The sequence below is a fragment of the Musca domestica genome, unplaced genomic scaffold, assembly GCF_030504385.1.
Source record: "Musca domestica strain aabys unplaced genomic scaffold, Musca_domestica.polishedcontigs.V.1.1 4, whole genome shotgun sequence".
Taxonomy (NCBI): domain Eukaryota; kingdom Metazoa; phylum Arthropoda; class Insecta; order Diptera; family Muscidae; genus Musca; species Musca domestica.
In genome coordinates this window covers 9,250,161-9,271,589 of record NW_026712328.1, presented here as the reverse complement: position 1 = coordinate 9,271,589, position 21,429 = coordinate 9,250,161, and the positions used below count along the sequence as shown (strand labels likewise).

Here is a 21,429-nt window from a genome sequence, read left to right as displayed (position 1 = left end):
TTGTCGTCATTTTTGCGTCATCTGCTTAACTATACAAACATCCCTTTGTTATAAAGTGTTATAAAATATGACCGCTATTGTTACGCTCTGTATCACAAAAATTTTCTCTCACCCGTTAAAAAATATGTTCTAACATAAACAAGTAAAAAAGCAGTAAGTTCGGTCGGGCCGAATTTTGAATACCCTCCACCATTTGGAACGAATTAGAAAATGTTTTTAAAAAATAAAATCCATTAAAAAATCTGTTGAAATCTTTAAAATATCTTATATAGGAAGGTGCCGATATATGGGGGGATATACGATATTGTGGACCTATATAGACAATTCCGTTTCAGGGGTAAAGTGCTCACAAAGAACCCCGTGTGTGAATTTTCAGACAATATGATTGGTAAAAATGGCTAAAATCATCAAAATACCGAATATCGGGGTACCGTTATAGGAAGGAAGGAACTCCTTGTGTGGATTTTCAGACAATTCCGTTGAAAAATGTGGGTAAAATCATCAAAATACCGATAACCGTGGGGGTACCGTTATATAGGGGATATACGATATCGTGGACCTATATAGACAATTCTTTTTGAGGGGGTAAAATGCCTACAAGGGACTCCTTTTGTGGAATTTCAGACAATTCCATTGAAAAATGTGGCTAAAATCATCAAAATACCGATAACCGTGGGGGTACAGTTATATGGGAGATATACGATATCGTGGACCCATATAGACAATTCTTTTTGAGGGGGTAAAATGCCTACAAGGGACTCCTTTTGTGGAATTTCAGACAACTCCATTGAAAAATGTGGATAAAATCATCAAAATACCAAATATCGGGGTACCGTTATATGGGGGCTATACGATATCGTGGACCTATATAGATAATTCTCTGCAGAGGTATAAAGTACCCACAAGGAACTCCTTGTGTGGATTTTCAGACAATTCCGTTAAAAAATGTGGGTAAAATAATCAAAATACCGAATATCGGGGGGTACCGTTGTATGGGGGATATACGATATCGTGGACCTGTATAGACAATTCTCTCTCAGGGGGTAAAGTACTCACAAGGAACTACTTGTGTGGATTTTAAGACAATTCCATTGAAAAATGTGGCTAACATCATCAAAATACCGAATATCGGGAGGTACAGTTATATGGGAGATATACGATATCGTGGACCTATATAGACAATTCTTTTTGAGGGGGTAAAATGCCTACAAGGGACTCCTTTTGTGGAATTTCAGACAACTCCATTGAAAAATGTGGATAAAATCATCAAAATACCAAATATCGGGGTACAGTTATATGGGGGATATACGATATCGTGGGCCTATATAGACAATTCTTTTTGAGGGGGTAAAATGCCCACAAGTGACTCCTTTTGTGGAATTTTAGACAATTCCATTGAAAAATGTGGATAAAATCATCAAAATACCAAATACCGTTATATGGGGGCTATACGATATCGTGGACCTATATAGATAATTCTCTGCCGAGGTATAAAGTACCAACAAGGAACTCCTTGTGTGGATTTTCAGACAATTCCGTTGAAAAATGTGGGTAAAATCATCAAAATACCGAATATCGGCGGTTACCGTTAAATGGGGGATGTACGATATCGTGGACCTATATAGATAATTCTCTGCCGAGGTATAAAGTATCCACAAGGAACTCCTTGTGTGGATTTTCAGACAATTCCGTTGAAAAATGTGGATAAAATCATCAAAATACCAAATACCCTTATATGGGGGCTATACGATATCGTGGACCTATATAAATAATTCTCTGCCGAGGTATAAAGTACCCATAAGGAACTCCGGAACTTCAGACAATTCCGTTGAAAAATGTGGGTAAAATCATCAATATACCGAATATATCGTGGACCGATATAGCCGATCTTCGAACTTGACCTGCCTGCAGACAAAAGAAAGATCTGTGCAAAATTTTAGCTTCTTATCTTAATTCGTTTAGACTGTAGCGTGATTACAACAGACGGACGGACGGACAGGGCTAAATCGTCTTAGAATTTTACGCTGATCAAGAATATATACACTTTGTTGGGTCTTAAATGATTATTTTGATGAGTTACAAACGGAATGACGAACTTAATATGCCCTCCATACTTTTTTTGGTGGAGGGTATAAAAATATGTTTTAACCCAAACAATTAAAATGTAAATATTTTACAAAATGTTGCAAACACATATATATATATATATATTTCGACCCAATATGTTTGCATCCAAATACATATTTTTTTCAAGCAGCCCCAAATATATACATACTTTGATCCAAACATATTTCGAACGTGTATTTTTCTGCGTGTATTATATATCAAATGTTTTACCGAATGTAGAGTTTATAACAATGACTGACAAAATTGATAATCATTAGTTTATATTCGGATAAATCAACACAAAATTTAACAGAAAAGAGTACTTTCAATTTTTCAAAAATTAAAATTATGATAAATGATCATGGTAGAAGATGAATGTAGGTAGATGCATCAACGTTTGGTAACATTGATATGTCAAAATTTTTAAAATGTTTTATGAAAAAATAAGTGGATTTTTTAATGTTTTTTTATACGACGCAGATCAGAGGTTTTTAAAATATGCATTTTTCAACAATTTTTACAAATTTTAATAATTTTTCATACAACATTTTCAATTCCAAAATCGGTTTGACAGTTCAAGCCCCAGCATCTGTGTCAATTTTTCTACCATGATAAATGATCGTCAACACATCTTTTATGTGATTTTAGCTATTATTTATCAATGAGTGTCAATTTTGTAATCACAAATATGTAAACAGAAAATCTCATAAGAGACGGGCGGACATGTAAAAATTGCGGCAAACGACCGAAGGCTATGTTTTGCAAATAATAATAAAAAATCTTTACGTCACTTTAGAATAATTCAGATGTACATACCTTTGTTGTGGGGATTTGTTTAAACAATGTAATGTAATGACGTAATCCTATGCTTGTTAGTACTCATAACGCTGGCAGAATACTGTTTAGACGGAAAATTATACACGTAACTATTAGAAAATCTTATTACCTTTCACATATGTACAAAGGCGTATTAAGAGGTAGTAGACACCACCTGAGGATGAGAAAAATCACTCGTGTATATAATCATAACGCAATTTAAGTTTGAAATTAAGCAATACCAAACATGATTTTTATATTGCGTATATTTCGCACGATCTTAAAAAATACAAATTAATAATATGTAGGATACACCGTTTGCAGATACATAAAAACTGTGGATTACAAAACCCAAGTGCAACTAAATGTCGCAGGAATGTAAAGTACAGCTTCTACGCCACCATTTACTGTACACGAGTACATTTTGGACTCTAAAACAACAATTTCAAAGCAAATTTTTATTTTTTCGGAGTATGCTAACACATTGACTTCAGGGTAGGCTGATGTCACCAATGAGTTATCGTCATTTGGTTTTAGATACCTTCTCAATGATTCATTCAAATACTGAATGAATCTGTGTCCATTTAATTTTGAATCATGCGTTCGCCAACGTTTTCTTTATATAATCATTTGAAAATCATACATTTTCCATTTTGCTAGCTCCGTTTTACACGTTTTTTTCGCACTTAGTTCATCGCAGAATTGAGTTTAGCAATGTAAGTTGGGTTCGCTATCAAAGAATGAGCTCCCAACTTGTGTCGGTTAATATTGTCCCAATTGAGCTTAACTTAATATATTTTCGATTTTCCATAGTTTTACCAAAGACTGCATTATTGAAGAGTAAAAACAAATTTCTTAAGAAATCATTATCCGCCATTTGACTTTCCTCAGTATATTAATAAATGTTTGAAGTTAGCAGCTTCTTAAATTTTAAACTTCTAATATTTTGGTTTTTGAACGAAAATGTGAATTGTTTATTGTGAAAAGTTTTAGATTTGCTTCAGCTTTTGGGGAATTTATTGTCCCGTAGCCCAACCCTACAAAATTTTCGCATCGATATATAATAAGTAACTTAATGTATCATTTAGAACCTGTATATGTTTACCAGCAGGAAAAGTCTTCTTTAAAATTTTATTTTCGTTACCCCCAGTTCATTTTAGTACTCAAAATGCACAATTTGATCATTATTTGAACTATTTTTGCAGCTGCAACAGTTCGATAAAAATTTATTTATATTTACTTTTTTACTTTTTCCACCAAAAAGCTTTCAAAATATTTCGTTTCCCAATATATGAAAAAATAATTTTTTTGTGATGAAGTATTTCTTGGCGAATGCCAACTTATTTCAGGTATATTAAAAAAAACGATAATACCCTGACAAATTTTCTTAATAAAATACTGTTTTGTTTTCCTTATTTTGATTATAATTTCATACATATATATACACCAATTAACAGATATTTTCCAGTACACTTCTGTTTAGTTTTGTAGAAACTGTACATGTTGTAAAAATAGTTTGTGTGTTGAATGTTCTTCTTTAAATTCTATTCTCATTATGTAAATTAGTTAAATAAAGAAAACACTTAAGATGCATGTGTTTTCCATATGCTAGGTTTATGGTCGGTAATAAATAATGTAATAAATTTCACGGCCATAAATAGAAGATAAGAAAGAGTCGATCACAAATTAGGTACGTTTCGTTTTCTCCCGCAACGTATTGTGTGCGTTAATGCACAGCGTGCATTAGTAAATAAAATGCATGTGTTAATGTATTATATGTAAGCTTTAGTGTTAAGAATATGTTGTAAATAAATTGAGTTCCCTTCCAGCCACGGAACAAGAAAGATCATCTCGCGGCGTTTCTTTTTTCATTCGTTAGTTACATCGCTTTGTGATGAGGTTAGGAGTCGACCTCATCATTTGGTGACCCCGACGTGATAGTATCGCGTGTAGTTAGTGAAGTTATTCGATAGGCTATATTTTCAGTGTCCGAGAAAATATTAGTTTATGCGAAATAAATGACGTGATAGGCGCGCATTTTCGTAGTAGTGAAGTGTGTTAGGCTTATTTGTTGTAGCGACGTAAAAGGTGCACTGTTGAAGCAAAGATAGTGTTAGATCTTTTAGTTGTGTAAAAGGAGACATGATAGGTAGCAGTGAAAGATTCTGTCGATCTATCTCTCCATATACAAACGCAATAGACGTGCAGAAAAAAGTGATTAGTTTATTCGTTTATTTTTTGAGTGCACATATATTTCGTCAATATGAATTTTGTAGACTTCATTCAACATCAAAGGATGTTGGGCGAGTATATTGTGTCACTTTATTTAGAAATGGAAAAAATTGCTCTGTGTGGTGTAACTGAGGAAGCTAGGGAAAAATGTATCAAATTAGGTAGTTCCTTTACAGAAGCAAGAAAGGAATATTTAGATAACGAGAGGGAACTCCGTCGTATGAAAAAATTTACATACTCGGATTACAAAGACGCCTTGGGAGTGTGCTATGCGACTAAAGATATCGAGAGAGTTCTAAACGGCATAGGTGTTTTTGTGCCCATAGAAATACCACGTTTAGATATCGATTATTTAGCTGAGGTGAACAGCTTAAGTTCATCGGAACAGTGTGGGAAAAATGCCTTACTGTTCCATTCACAGGCGCCAGACATTGGGATAACGGTTAAACTTATCGATGCTTTATTTGATTTTTGGGAGGAGATTAGAAGATGTTATTTCTCAAAAATAGAAAACATCGATAGAAAATTTCAAACATTATCGTCACAATACGTGCGGTATTTGGATGTAGTTGGAAAACAGGATGACTACACAAGTCATTACCATTTTCTTAGAATTTGTTACCGCATAGTGAGAAGTGGGAACATTTCAAGAATTGCACCTGAAAAGGTGAACATGAAGAAGCATGATGATAATGTTAAAGGTAGTTTAGGGACTCATCATAAGGTAGTTGAGGACTTAGAAGCTATCGAAAGAAAAAATGAAAACGATCGCCTTGATGTTCCGCGAGTCGAAGAAAAAATAACGAGAAAAATTAAAATTGAAGAAGGGCTGCCAACAAGGAATTTACAGGAACACAAGAATCCTGTATTTGCTCCTCCCGAAGAAGAAGAAAGTGAAACCCCGATCAAGCATTGTATTAGCGATGGACATAAAGACAAGATTGATAATTTCCGCCTGGAACGCCCGGGATGGTGCAGAAGTCGGGGTTTATTATTACGTTAGAAATTAATTAAAAAATAAGATATAACTTTAGCACAGTTTTATTCAATTCATAATATTAAGAAAATGATGTTTATTTTATATAATTTTAAAAAAAAATTAGAATCGATCGATCTATGTTTGTTAAAAGATTAGGATCTTTTAAGGCCGGGAGTATGTTTAGTTTTGTAGAAACTGTACATGTTGTAAAAATAGTTTGTGTGTTGAATGTTCTTCTTTAAATTCTATTCTCATTATGTAAATTAGTTAAATAAGGAAAACACTTAAGATGCATGTGTTTTCCATATGCTAGGTTTATGGTCGGTAATAAATAATGTAATAAATGTCACGGCCATAAATAGAAGATAAGAAAGAGTCGATCACAAATTAGGTACGTTTCGTTTTCTCCCGCAACGTATTATGTGCGTTAATGCACAGCGTGCATTAGTAAATAAAATGCATGTGTTAATGTATTATATGTAAGCTTTAGTGTTAAGAATATGTTGTAAATAAATTGAGTTCCCTTCCAGCCACGGAACAAGAAAGATCATCTCGCGGCGTTTCTTTTTTCTTTCGTTAGTTACATCGCTTTGTGATGAGGTTAGGAGTCGACCTCATCAACTTCCATTGTTCTACTCTGGGCATACTCTCTTATTAAATGAGATAATTATCTCTTTTAAAAGAACAGTATAAGTAGGTAGAAAATAGTCAAACAATAGTTAAATATTTTTTTATGACCAAAAATTTGTGATAGACAACAAGAAATTGGGATTTTAAAGAATAAATTTTAATTATTGGTTTCGTACTCAATTTTTTATTCATATCGTATTTGATACTTCACAATTACAGCTCACACAAAAACACAACCCGACAATCATAATAACATACACACTCTCAATTTGAGCACACGTACACAAATGACACGCAATTATGACGATGACATGGTTCGATGTCATTGTCGACGCACTACATTTACGGAGTGCAATGCCACGATCGAACCTTAGACAGTGGCACACATGAATCAAAATAGAGGATGTTGTTGGTTGTCATTGCCTATGGTCGTTTAGGCTTCTTATTCTTAACATAATATTTCACAGAACTCGCTCATACAGGTTGACTTCACTAAATAGAAATAAATACAACTGGCAAGAATTTCAATACATGTTCACATACTGGTCGATTTAAAGTCTTTTTAAAAACCTGATCCTATTTATCAGCCATACGCTTCATTTTGAGAGTTACAAAACTAATAAGAGGAATTTGTATTATTTAGAAAATCGTGATGAGTGCCACTTACTTTGCTTCTATATATATATATATATATATATATATATATATATATATATATATATATATATATATATATATATATATATATATATATATATATATATATATATATATATATATATATATCGACTGCTGTTATTTCTAACCCCCTCTTCCACTTGTTTGACTCTAATCAGCTATTATGGTTTCGGATTTTTTTGTGGTTTTCCATTTATGGAGTTGATTATTAAAACTTTTGTAAAGTGTTTCTTTGCCTACCGTTTTGTATTACGGGTATTTATTTTACATTTTACCCCCTACACCACAACATTGTATTAGCTCATCAGTCCGACAAGGATGTCCATTTTCTGTTTCTGATTTTCCATTCGTTCGCTGGTTTGCTTTTTCGTAGATAGTTGTAAAGCTTTACATTCACACATATTTAAGAATTTGTTTGTTGTATAGTGAATAGTGGTCCGATATCGTAGTAGTGATTATGACATTAAGATTTTAGTCGACATGATATTCAATGTTTATATCGGGATCAAGGAGGTATGTTATGTTTAGTTACTTAATTTCATTTTGCATGTCAAAGCAACGTACTGCAATTTTTTATTCATTATGATAATGAGTTCTATCCACAAGTTTTCTATATTATACATCTAATTCATTTATATGTGTTTTCATTAAAATCATCATTCGTCTATATGTGTTTTTCTAGATATAGAAGGGCGGTGGTTTAATTTGTATATGCATTGATTATAGGTATATTGCTTTGGTATCAATAGTTTAAAACGAGATTTCGTCTGCTATGTAAACTGCAATACGTCCACAACGATTTTCTCGGCTTAGAAAGATAGAATTTAAGTCAGTTATTTCCTAAAATTGAGCTTTATTATCGTTTATATAAACGTTTACAACGTCTAAGTGAAAATTGTTATTTTAAATTTGTTTAGCATTTCTTTTTTTGTTAGAAATTAGGTGAAAATTCTTTTTTGGTATTTATTTGTCCCCCAGCTTCATAAAAAGTTTCCAATACTGTATTCATATAATTATTTTTTAATAAATTTCGAAAATTATATGCTATTTATTGATTCCTTGAGATCATTTCAATACCTCATAGGTTATTTATTACTATCTTTACACCGCACATATCTCCCTCGATTCTTCCTTGCCTGGGATTTAGCCATCCGTTAGGTATACATATTATCCGCCGTGGGTTCATCGTTTACCGAAATGTATTTGTTTGTTTGGTTATTGTTTTCATCATCGAGTACATTCTCTTCAACTCGATGTCTCTTCACCTTACTCAGCATTTATTTTATATTATTCTGTGAAGAGAATTCCATTACTATTTTATTTTTGGTTTTTATTCTGTAAACATAATTAATATGAGCCTCAATTACATTAACGTCTAGAGAGACTGTAACTTTTTACCATCGTCTCGGCTACTGCGTTCAGGATTAGTTTAGCTCAAACTACCCTGATATGTCTAGACAACCGATGTTCTTTGGTCGTAATGGATTAGGGTTGGACTCCGAGGATGGATGGCTAACTACATCGGCGACTGCATCATTATGAATGCTATTCAGACCTGCCTTTTAGATTCTCTGATATAGAGACTCTCCCTTGTACCGTTGGACCTCTCTCTCTCTCTATACCATATATGACCTTCCTGAGGCGCCATACAATGGATGTCCGGAGATATCATCTCACATTGGGGAACTCCTTATTTTACTTTACGACCGGCGTCCACACTTATAATAGGATTTCCGTCCTTTCACCAACGGCCGGGTGTAGTGTTATCAACGTCCTCGAACAATGGTCCTCGACTAATATGTGTGGTGTGCAATGCATTTGTGGCACTGCGTTGTGGGCGCAAACGTAGCTGATGTTTCCAGTTGCTAACTAACTTCATTTGATGCTGGGGAGGATTAAAGCCTCAAGAGTACTTGCTATTGGCGACAAAAGCGAAATTGTTCTGTAAGATTCGTCTTTGCTGGTCCCCTTCCCAGGTTTCAGTAGCTTAACTTCCATTCCTATTTTCCAGGTTTCGGGAAACGCTGATATTCCTTTCGGCGTAAAATCTTTGGATGACTTAGCCCTTCAGATTTTTTTTTTTAATATCGAGTTCCTAATACGATTACAATCTTATTTTGTTTATTATTCGGAATAATACATACTCAGACACAATATATAAATATATATGTGTTTTGACATTACAAGACTAACACAAGAAAAACAAGTAAAAAAACATTAAGTTCGGCCGGGCCAAACTTTTAATACCCTCCACCTTAGGGTAAAAGAAACATTAGAAGAAATGTGGCAAAAACCATTAAAATGCCGATTATGGGGAGGTACCGTTATATGGGGGCTATACCAAAACGTGGACCTATAATTACAATGTTTCGCCACCGGAGCTGGAACCCATTATGACCCACAAATACCAATTTTTAGACAAATCAGTGAAAAAATGTGGCAAAAACCATCAAAATACCGAATATCGGGAGGTACCGTTATATGGGGGCTATATCAAATCATGGACCCATGCATGCAATGTTTCGCCACCGAAGCTGGAACCAATTATGACCAACAAATACCAATTTTCGAACAAATCCCTGAAAAAATGTGGCAAAAATCATCAAATTACCGAATATCGGGAGGTACCGTTATATGGGGGCTATACCAAAACGTGGACCTATAATTACAATGTTTCGCCACCGGAGCTGGAACCCATTATGACCAACAAATACCGATTTTCAGACAAATCCGTGAAAAAATGTGGTAAAAAAAAATTAAAATACTAAATATCGGGAGGTACCTTTATATGGGGGCTATACCACAACGTGGACCTATACATGCAATGTTTTGCCACACGCTCAGGGACCCGCTATGACCTACAAATACCAATTTTAAGACAAATCTGTGAAAAAATGTGGCATAAATCATCAAAATACCGAATATCGGGAGGTACCGTTATATGGGGACTATACCAAATTATGGACCCATACATGCAATGTTCCGCCACCGGAGCTGGAAACCATTATGACCCACAAATACCAATTTTTAGACAAATCGTTGAAAAAATGTGGTAAAAAAAACTAAAATACTAAATATCGGGAGGTACCTTTATATGGGGGCTATACCACAACGTGGACCTATACATGCAATGTTTTGCCACACGCTCAGGGACCCGCTATGACCTACAAATACCAATTTTAAGACAAATCCGTGAAAAAATGTGGCATAAATCATCAAAATACCGAATATCGGGAGGTACCGTTATATGGGGACTATACCAGAACGTGGACCGATATATCTCATTTTCAATACCAACCATCCTAGACACAATGCAAATAGCTCTGCTAAATTTTGCAGCTCTACGTCAAATAATGTGGGCTGTATCGTGATTTCAACAGACAGACAGACAGACGGACAGACAGACAGACAGACGGACAGACAGACAGACGGACATCGTTAAATCGACTTAGAATTTTATGCTGATTATGAATATATATACTTTATGGGGTCTAAAACGAATATTTAGGGATGTTACAAACGGAATGACAAAGTTAATATACCCTCCTTTCCAAGGTGGAGGGTATAAAAATATGGAACTGTGACACTCTCCTAATATTCGAGTGGAGGGTGTCATTCTCCATAGCTCATGGTGGGCATGTAAATACCTAGTACCAAGCAGTTATTGCCTTCCAAAACCTGGCTTATGTCTGGCAGATAACTAAGAATATCTAGCTCATCAGTTCCACGCTTGGCTGTTGCCCCCATACATCCTGTACATGGAGTATATATATATATATATATATGTCAAATGCTTTGTTTGGGGACAGCAATTTTTTTAACTTTTGAACCCATTTTTAGTATAATTAGGGCCTTCCTCAGCTAAATTTAATAATTATTAGGTAATTTTCCCGAAAACTTTTGATTTGCAACATATTTTTTACATAACGACTACTTTGAGGTCATCATATATGTTGTTGCTCCTTTCAGACACTGTCCCCAAAATGCACACGGCGTATATTTTGTTGTGGGTTGCCACCACGTTGTCAAATATATTCAACACAACTTAACGCCGTTGCATGATAACCGGACGTCCTTTGGGAAGTACCAGAAGGAGTAAGCAGACGTTTTGCATTTAATGAGACTCAGAAGGAGTGGGCTCAGATATATTGAAACATAATATGTTTGAAGAGCATCGCTGACTCGTTGCGCATGTTTAAGAGGTTATATTTATTAAATATTTTGAACTTATGTGAGGAAGGTACTAGAAAGAGTAGTCCGCTATTTTCGATATTCCCATCAGGTATTTTGTGTAAATGTATAGAAAAAAATCGGATTATTTTATATTATTCAAAATGTTTGCCTTTGTGGGGGAGGTACCAGAAGGAGTGGTCCGCTATATTCCATTTTTACACAAGATGTTACAATGGTAGAACTATTTGTATGTGCGAAGTTTGAAAATAATCGGATGATTAAATTTTGATCATTTTTTGTGAAGGGTATGTGCTTACCAAAAGAAGTGGTTCGCCATAGTCCACTAGATTTTATAATGGTAAAAATATTGGTATGTGTGATATTTGATGAAAATGAAAATTAGTTATTCCAAATTTTGACACTTTGTGGGGGAGGTACCAGAAGGAGTGTCTCGCTATACTCCATCTTTACACCAGATAAATATATGGTAAAAATATTGATACGTGTGAAATTTGATGAGAATCCGAAGTATAGTTTGCATTCTATGAGCGTCTTAGTTATTCCAAACTTTGACCCTTGTGGGGAGGTACCAGAAGGAGTGCTCCGCTATAATATCTACCCCAGACTTTGTAATCGTAAAAAAAAATTGGTATGTGTGAAATTTGATGAGAATCCGATGTATATTTCGCATTTTTGAACGTCTTAGTTATTCCAAATTTTGACCCTTTGTGGGGGAGGTACTAGAAGGAGTGGCTCGCGGTACTCCATCTTTATACCAGACTTTGTAATGGTAAAAATATTGATATGTGTGAAATTTGATGAGAATCCGATGTATAATTTGCATTCTATGAGCGTATAATTTATTCCAAATTTTAAACCAGAAGGAGTGTCTCGCTATACTCCATCTTTACACCAGACTTTGTAAAATTTGTGAAATTTGATGAGAATCCGATATACATTTCGCATTCTATGAGCGTTTAGTTATTGCAAATTTTGACCCTTTGTGGGGGAGGTACCAGAAGGAGTGCTCCGCTATAATCCATTTTTACCCCAGACTTTGTAATGGCAAAAAAATTGGTATGTGAAAATTGGTGTGTGAAATTTGATGAGAATCTGATGTATTTTTCGTATTTTTGAATGTCTTAGTTATTCCAAATTTTGACCCTTTGTGGCTTGCTATACTCCATCTTTACACCAGACTTTGTAATGGTAAAATATTGATATGTGTGAAATTTGTTGAGAGTCCGATGTATATTTCGCATTATATGAGCATTTTAATTGTTCCAAATTTGGGCCCTTTGTGGGGGAGATACTAGAAGGAGTAGTTCAATCTTGTCCATTCTCGCACCTAATCTTGGGGTAATGCAAATATTACGATTTGCAAAGTTTGAAGAAAATCAAATAATCCGTTATCTTTATATGCGGTGAACTATTTTCAATGAAATTTTTGAACATTTGTGGGGGAGGTACCTGAAGGAGTGGACCGATATTGCCCATCTCCGAACTCGATCTAAGTTTGACAAAAATATTACGATGCACCAAGTTTGGACCAAATCGGATACTCCCTTCGAGAGTTATCGTGCCCACCAGCCAGCCAGACAGACGGACATCGCTAGATCGACTCCAAATGTCCTGAAACGGATTTGGTCCAAAGAGACCTAGGGTCTAAAACCGTTATTTCGACTAGGCACGTTTTGACCGTATCAAATGATATATACCCTCTTTAGCCATATGGCTGAGGGTATAAAAAAGTACGTTTGAGGAAAACATATTAACAAAAGTAAGCAAAGGCTATAGGAAGACGGGGCCTACCATGTCATACCATGCACCATTACTTCCGTACATTGACGATTAAAAAACTATAAACATAAATAAATGAATGCATTAGACTGTAAATCTATCATCGACATTTGGCATCCATTTATAAGCCAAAAGTTCCTTTTCCAAATATAAATCACAAATTGTATCCCCTGAAAACAAGAAAGAAAAGGGTCAGTCGGCTAAACGACTGGGATATACCCTCAGCATTAGTCTGAAAAATGACTAATATAACGACCATAAGCAAAAAAGTTAAAATATACTAGGTCAGCAAAATGTAGCAAAAACTTCTAAATATATAAAATAGGGCGACACCTAAAATGGGGGCCAATTCAATTATGGACCTAAGTCCATACTTTTTAACGGAAGCGTGTTTAGTCCATTGGGAACCCTAATGGTCAAAATAGAACAGTTTTCGTTGACATATGAATCAAAAATCCTAAAAATCGGGCGGTATCGTTGTGTGGGGTCAAAATAGAACTGTTTTCATCGAAAAATGAAGCTAAAATCTCTAAAATACTGAAAATAGGGCAGTATTGTTGTGTGGAGGATATGTCAAAACGTGGACCGATATTGGGCATTTTCAAACTTAAACTAAGTTTGGACAAAAAACTACCGTGCACCAAATTCGGGCCAGATCGGGCAGACACACGGACGGACATGGCTAAATCGAATCCAAATTGCCTGAAACGGATTTCGTCTTAGCATATGTGGCGTCTAAAACCATTATTTCGAGTAGGCACATTCTCATCGTATCAGGGTTTAAACGATATACCTTCTGTAGGCAAAATGATGACCTAGACTTATCTCTAGTTTAGTGAAAGAGTTGCAATGGTAGAAATTGGTGTCCTGATCACAGAAAAGGCTACCCGGGTATTTGACACAAAAGTTCGGGTTAAAAAACCAGTTTTCCGGAACTGATTACTTCAATATGGGTATCGTTGGAAAGCTTATGAAAATAACTTTCGAACAAGAAGTAAAATGTGGCCAAAGGTCGACCACCTGAAAAAAGGGTGTTGGGTATAAAATCAAGTTTGAAGACAACATATTCTTTAAAAATCGATATTTCAGGAAAACATATTCCTCAAATATCCACTCCACTTTAAATGTCAAATTACAGCCCATTCTGTGGTTAAATGTGCTCACAGACTGTAAGATACTTAAGTTTTTTTGGGCGCGTTATGAACTATTCAAAATATTGGACTAATAGATTGCAAAATGCAAATATGCACACACACACTGGAAAATACTTTGAAACAATGGTTCAAGTTTTTGGCGCGCTTTCTGGGGTCTATGGCAAATTTTGGACCTATGTCCACAAGTTTTGACTGGAATGTTGTAGACTCATGAAACCTTAACTATTTAACTTACCCATGTCGAATTGTGCTCCCCCCAAATGTAAAAATTAGCATTTCTAACTTCGTCGCTTCTTAAGACGTATGGGGGGGCTACACCAAAATTTCGACATATGTTGCTAAGTAGACCCCTTAAATGCAAAATTAGAGTGCACGCGACAATAATAAACGAGCATGTAGACCCAAGAAACCTTGAATTTCAAATAACAGACAATTTTCTTTAATAAGAAGGCTACTAATACTTTGTTCTTCTGCAAAAAAATACGACTTACGTTTTCCTCTCTATATAATACGATTAAACTCTTTCTTCTGTATATAATATGACTTTTGTTGTCGTCTTCTGTAATGAAGACTGTCTTCGTTTTTTCTTCGTTATAGAAGGGGCCTAAGTAAAAATTTTCTAACCTGCCTTGATTTTAGTGTCTACTTTCATATCGTTATGACAAACATCTCCTTTGATTTACTATGTTTTCTCTGGTAGAGAAATATTAAGCATGAAAATTGGGATCCAAAAAATCATTTTTCTGAAAAACTTAGGAATTACTGTCAATTCAATGTTCTTCAACCTTCTCATGAAATTATTATTAGGATAATAATTTAGGATTAGGATAATCAAATGAATTTTGATCCGCGTGAAGAAAAGTAGTGTAGGTTATCAGTAGACAACGGAATTTTATTTTTATTATGAATTAGACTCAAGTTTTGGGACGGAGCATTTTTTGATTCTAAGTAAATTGTTATAGAAACTGATTGTACAGTAAGAAATTCCAAACTTTTATATATTTTTTGCTGGGAAAAATACTTAAAAAATCAACACTTAAAGGTAACAAAATAAAAGTTCTCAAATATACAGTAGACTCTCACAATTTCTAATGATGGATTTTGCTCTATTTATCAGTTCCTGAATAATAAAATATGTGAAAATCAACTGTATATATTGTAATTGTCAGTTGTTCATATAAACACTATGTTTATTGCAAACATAAATTTAAAAAAATTAATTTAATTTAAAAGAAACGTTTAAAATTCATATGATGATTTATATAAAGTGTTTTCTTTCGATATTATTAAATATTTTATATATTTATAATACAGTTAGAGTTATAGTGCAATTTTATTGCACTCTTAATTTTAAATAAACATTTGAAGTTTTTATATTTGTGTATAAATAAAGCGGTTTGTATTAAATTATATGACTTATTTTTGTTTATATAAGTATACATTTATAATTATATTATAATGTGTATAATAATTTACTATAAGACCTAATGGAAAAATTGTTGGTCAAATATTTTGTATCTACAATATGAAATTAATACAAGATTTAGTGCACATTGTGCATATATTAATTTAACAACATTGCATTGTAAAATAACTACCCGAAAAGGGTTTTGGAAAATTATTGTTGAAGAGATTGCTGTAATGAAAGAAAAATTTCATCATTAATATCTTTATTAAAATCATTAATATCATCATTAATATCAACCTTAATTTTTTTTGCCTTTTTTCCTTTTGTTGTCTATAAACGTTTTTACTTGTGCTGGGGTTCTGCAGCATAGCACTTCATTTTCAGACACGACCCTCATGCACTCCTTGAGAGATGGCAACTTTTCCATTGAAGAAATATCCCCAAATTCAGCAGTCAAAGCTTCTTGCTCATCGATTGTCCACCGGCATTTTTTTGTTTTTCCGCAAGAAGTATCTGTAAAAATTTCACAATAATCATTTCATAAGCCTAAAACAGATGTAACAAACATCCTATTTAATAATGTCAAATGAAAATGAATGCGAACAAAAGATTAAAGTCGTTTAAGAATATAACAGTTTTATCTTTCTTCATTAGCATTCATTTTTTTCGGCATAGCACAGTGAAAAATTGCACACGAAAAACCTGATCAAAACCAAATGCAATATAAATTATGCAAACAAATATGTACTCCAAATTTATTTTTGATTAGAAAATCTAATATAAAAATATTTAAAACAAGTAATGTACTCTGTTTATATATATTGGAAACAACTAACCGATTTAAAATATAATAGAAAAAATAGTTTGTATTGGCCTTGTTCCAGAACCTGCAAGAATCTACTAGTTTTGCAATTTTTTCCGATATCGTAAAGAGGAAATCGGTTAAGGTAGTAAAAACTTTAACATTCCTGCATTTCTGGAACAGACCAATTATTATTGCATTTGTGATTAATCTGTAAAATGTCAAATCGGCCATGATATCAAATCTTTACTGGATTTTAAATAAGGCAATTTGGGGAGTTTGAAAGTGCCGGTAGCATAATCTAAAAAATATTTGTACTGTACTTTAAATAATTTTGTGAGTGGACCAAAAAGGCCACATTAATACTCAGTAGGAGGGTTAAGTGAAATGAAATATAAAATCAGGAATACAAAAAAAAAAAAAAAAATTAAAGCTAGATCATAATGCATTTGATTTTGGTCATGGTTTTCGGTAAATTAACCACTGTGTATTTTGAAACATAAGTCTACGCAAGCTTAGTTATAGTTTCTACTCAATATACTTACTATCAAGTTTCTTATTGTAGGTACTACTAGTCTTCCTATTATACTTACTACTAATTTTCTTTTTTACCAAATTTGCGCCATATGTAATATTATCTGATTCATCAGATGATGACTCAGATTCGGAAGATATGTTTCCACGAAGATTATCAAAACTATTATTTTCGGAGTTTTCCTCATTCCTACAACCAGCAGCTAACAGCAAAATCTTGGACACTGTACTGATTTCCGCCATTGGTACCGATACTCTATAAATACTTTTGTGTATATCCTTATGGTGCCCAAGAAAATTTGCTAGCTTATCCACTGTGGCTTCTTCAACGTTTAGCAAAGCTGTATACGTTGCTATATGCTTCCTTAATTTAGTTCCTCTTAATGTGTGAGGAATAGTAGCCCCACACTCTAAGGCAAACTTGCGTAATAACGGGCAAGCTCTTATATATTTTTTTGATATTCCTGATGATCCGGGAGCCGAGAAAATATAGTGATTTGATTTCGGGATTCCGGCACTGTTGCGATGCTTTAATATAAGGTCAACTGCCTTTCTACTTAAAGGATCCAGCAATATGCTGACAGTACGTCCTAATTTGCCTCTTAGGGTAATTCTTACATACTGTTTAGCGAATTCAAAAGATTGGTTAGAAATATTATCAATAAATCCAGCTTCTATATTGTCAGTAATAGTTTCCTTCTTATTGTAGTTTTCAATAGTTATTCTCTCGATCTCACCGGCTCGTCGTCGATTGAACACTTGTAGACATATTAGAGTAGTTTCCAAAAGATTTTTCCAATCATCAAAGATAAATTGTTTAGTTAATGTAGCTATAGAATATACCATTTTGGTTCTTAGAAAATCATAAAGTTGTTTGATATCTTTTTTGTTTGGCAAATCTTCCTTCTTAGATCTTTTTTTGTTTTCTCTATCTTCAATAGCTGTTTTATTTATTTGAGTGGGAGTCTCTTCAACCCACAATGAAACAAAATTGTCCAAAAGGTCTTTCATATCAATATTTTGATTTTTTATGAACTCATTCTTTTGTATGTTAGCACATTTTTTATCAAACCAGATAAGTTGGTGGCAACTGCTGGAGTAAAAACGCCCGACCAAACTCCCACTTTGCAGTTTTGCGTAATGCTTCAATTGTCATATCAAACAAATGTGGCTTAAAAATTTCCTTCAACTCCTTTATTTCAGGATGTAATTTTATGCACTCAATTTTGAATCGACCCAAGAGTCTCATGTTCGCTCGGATTTGATCATGGTGGTGAATATCAGGTAACTTTTCGGATAACCTGTTGCCGTATCTAATTATTAGTTCGTCATACCGAATGGCCTGTGTAATTTCATCGTTTCGTAGAACGGGAAAAATCGCTGTTTTCATTTCTGTGTTTGCCAATTCGTGTACGTATTGAGTGATTTTCCTACCTTTTTTTCCTACCTTTTCCGTTTATTTTTTTTATTAGAGCATTTACTAATATCAGTTCTTGCCGAAGTGATGCTATAATACCCTTTACAGTGGACGCAGCATACGTAGTGGTCTGCTTTATGGTATGCTTCTGATTGTTGTCGTCTTGTAACGATAAGTGAACCTGTATTTTTATCATGAGCGGTATTATGTATAAAATCTCCTTCTTTTCGGAGCTTATCAAATATTTCTCTGCGTTTTCGGTTTCCTTTTGGTAAGGCCATTGCCATTTTAACCATATTCTCCTTTTTGTGCCTCAAACAAAAGTGTCCTGCAATCTTACATTGTAAGGCTTTGCAAAACACACAGAAATGTTGCTTTGATTTTTGCTTCGAAAATGGTACTGTCAAAACATCGACTTTTACTGGTTTAGGTATAACCTCTATGAAGGAGCTCACATTTGTGCTATTGCTGTTGTTGCTAGAATCGGGGGGTAGAAATTCTGACGTAGAGTTTCCTGGCAAAGTTTCGATTGTAGAATTTATTGTGCTTATATCCGTAAAACCTACACAGTCACTGGTTTCTTGTAGTTCAATTGCCGTTGAGTTTTTGAAGTGGAATTGATCTGTAGTCCACATTTCAGGGGACTTTCTATTAGATATTACTCTCCATGACGATTCTTCTAATCTGTCCAATGACAATAGCGGCGACCTAATTCCGCTAGTTGATCCTGTTTCCTGTAGTTTTTGTGGTTTTTTACGGATGTGTAACCAGAAACGTTGTGTATTACCATACCATTTGAGTCAGGTGGTAGACAATCGGACGAAAAGTCTTCTGATTGAGTTTCAATTGTAGAATTTATTTTGCATCCGTGGTATACAAAGTATTATTGGTTACTTTGTGTTCAATTGCGGTCGAGTTTTTTATACAGCTAAGGTTAATATTCTGCATTTCTATATATTCTTCAGGATAATTTCTATTAGATATAGTGCACAAAGACGATTCTTTTAATATGTCAGCTGATGACAATGGCTGCGACTTTTTTATTCCTTGTTCTTTTCGTGGGGTTTCTTCAGACAACCCCAAAGAATTAATTGCTACAGTTTCCCTAACTTCGTTTTCTGGTTCATCAGTTGTTGACCTCTCCCATTCAGTGCATATTTCCACAGTAAAACCTTGAATATATGCTTTAGATGGACAATTTAAGTCCATTGATTTTTCTAATAGCTCTGTTGATGAACAAATTTCTGATGGATCTGAATTATTTTTTGATTTTTCTTCCGATTTACTATTTTTGATGTCCGGCGGTAAAATTGCATTTTCTTTTATTTGCTTTTGTTTAAAAAGTTGTAATTTGTCATCTACAAAAATATACTATGTTAAAACTTTCCCCAAATATATATTTCTATATTTGAAATCAAATTTGATTCCAAAAAAACAATGCTAGGACTAATTAATAACTTCATCATCACCATGATTTTTCAATAAACAGTAATTATATCTATTATAAAAATTATATAGCTATTTTTGTTAACTTACCGCTAGTCGAAATTAATTTAGCTGCATATTTTCCGCCTTTACATTTCACCACACACGTACCTCCTTGGATTTGTGTTATAGATTTGGAATTTACGACACAAAATTCTGAATCGTCATATGTGATCAAGGAGAATTTAAATAATCTATAATAAAAAAATATTTAGTATCAATTATTTTTGATAGATATTTTTAGTTTTATTTTTAAAACGTTTCTTGCTTCTCCCATAAACTTATGGTTTTTTGGGCTAAGTATGCTTACCTTGATAAATCAAATTGTCCTCTTGATATAGTTTCAAAAGATGAAAAATCTGTCGTATTATTCTCTTCCGAATCCGATGCGTTATTTTCACCATGTATAGTGACTGAAGACATAGGCTCTTTATCTGATCTGTTTGATCCTAGTGGAGGTAGATTTTTTATATACTCTTTCATGTATAACATTGTCGACGGTGAAATATTTTGATAAGCACGACCACGGCTCGCAGGAATTCTTGGTGCTATTTGTGTTTCTTGATTCTCCGCGTTTATTGTCCCCATTAAATTCTCACTTTGTTTCTTCTCTTCAAGATTTTCTTTATTATCTATGAAAATTAATGTATTAATATTTTAGTCCTGGTAACGTTCTAATATAAAATCTAACTCTAATGTATTCTACGGAACTCTACAAAACTCCGACGGATATAATCTTGAGTTTTACTTAATTCGGTTAGTAAGTAAAACATTTTCCTTTGACGCTTTTTAGACTTTTACAGTCATATTGTTTCTTGTGTTTAATTATGAAAAAATGGCGCCTGTGATGCTTTAAGTTTATTTTTATTTATTTTTTGGACAAAGTAGCACGATCTAAATGATCGTTTTTCTATTTTGTGACCAAATTTGTTCCAGAAATTTTACAAATATTTTTGGAAATAAAATTCGAGCAATATTTATAAAATTCCGACGCGGGTTTGAAAATTATATTATTTCTTATTCACCTGCAGTGATTTTTTTCTTAAAAATCATTTTTACATATTTTAGCAATAATTTTTCATACCCTTTGCATGCTGACAAGGACATGCGATGAAAAAAAGTTATTATCATGATTTCACAATATACAGGCATGTCATGGAAACTAATGTGTCGCATAGACACATAATTTATATTCTTATTTAAAAAAAACGGCTT

At 33.8% G+C, this 21,429-nt stretch overlaps 2 protein-coding genes across 7 annotated transcripts in view; one reads left to right on the top strand and one right to left on the bottom strand.

Annotated features, from left to right (window-relative positions):
• Positions 1-21,429, top strand: part of LOC101896953 (hemicentin-1) — a 1,222,160-nt gene that overhangs the window by 675,267 nt on the left and 525,464 nt on the right. The gene's annotated exons all lie outside the window — the stretch shown is intronic.
• Positions 15,846-21,429, bottom strand: part of LOC101900767 (uncharacterized) — a 38,486-nt gene continuing 32,902 nt past the window's right edge. The window contains exons 4-7 of one of the 3 annotated variants that reach the window (XR_009342999.1): positions 20,525-20,846; positions 20,266-20,408; positions 16,274-16,489; positions 15,850-16,204 (exon numbers count right to left, since the gene is read on the bottom strand). Coding sequence is in view for 2 of the 3 variants with exons in the window: in XM_059126814.1 (XP_058982797.1) it covers positions 16,275-16,489; positions 17,372-18,323 (1,167 nt within the window). In the remaining variant the exon portion in view is untranslated. Of the gene's footprint in view, positions 16,205-16,273; positions 16,490-17,371; positions 20,205-20,265; positions 20,409-20,524; positions 20,847-21,429 lie in introns of those variants that run through there. The other 2 variants (XM_059126815.1, XM_059126814.1) reach the window with 2 other exon arrangements.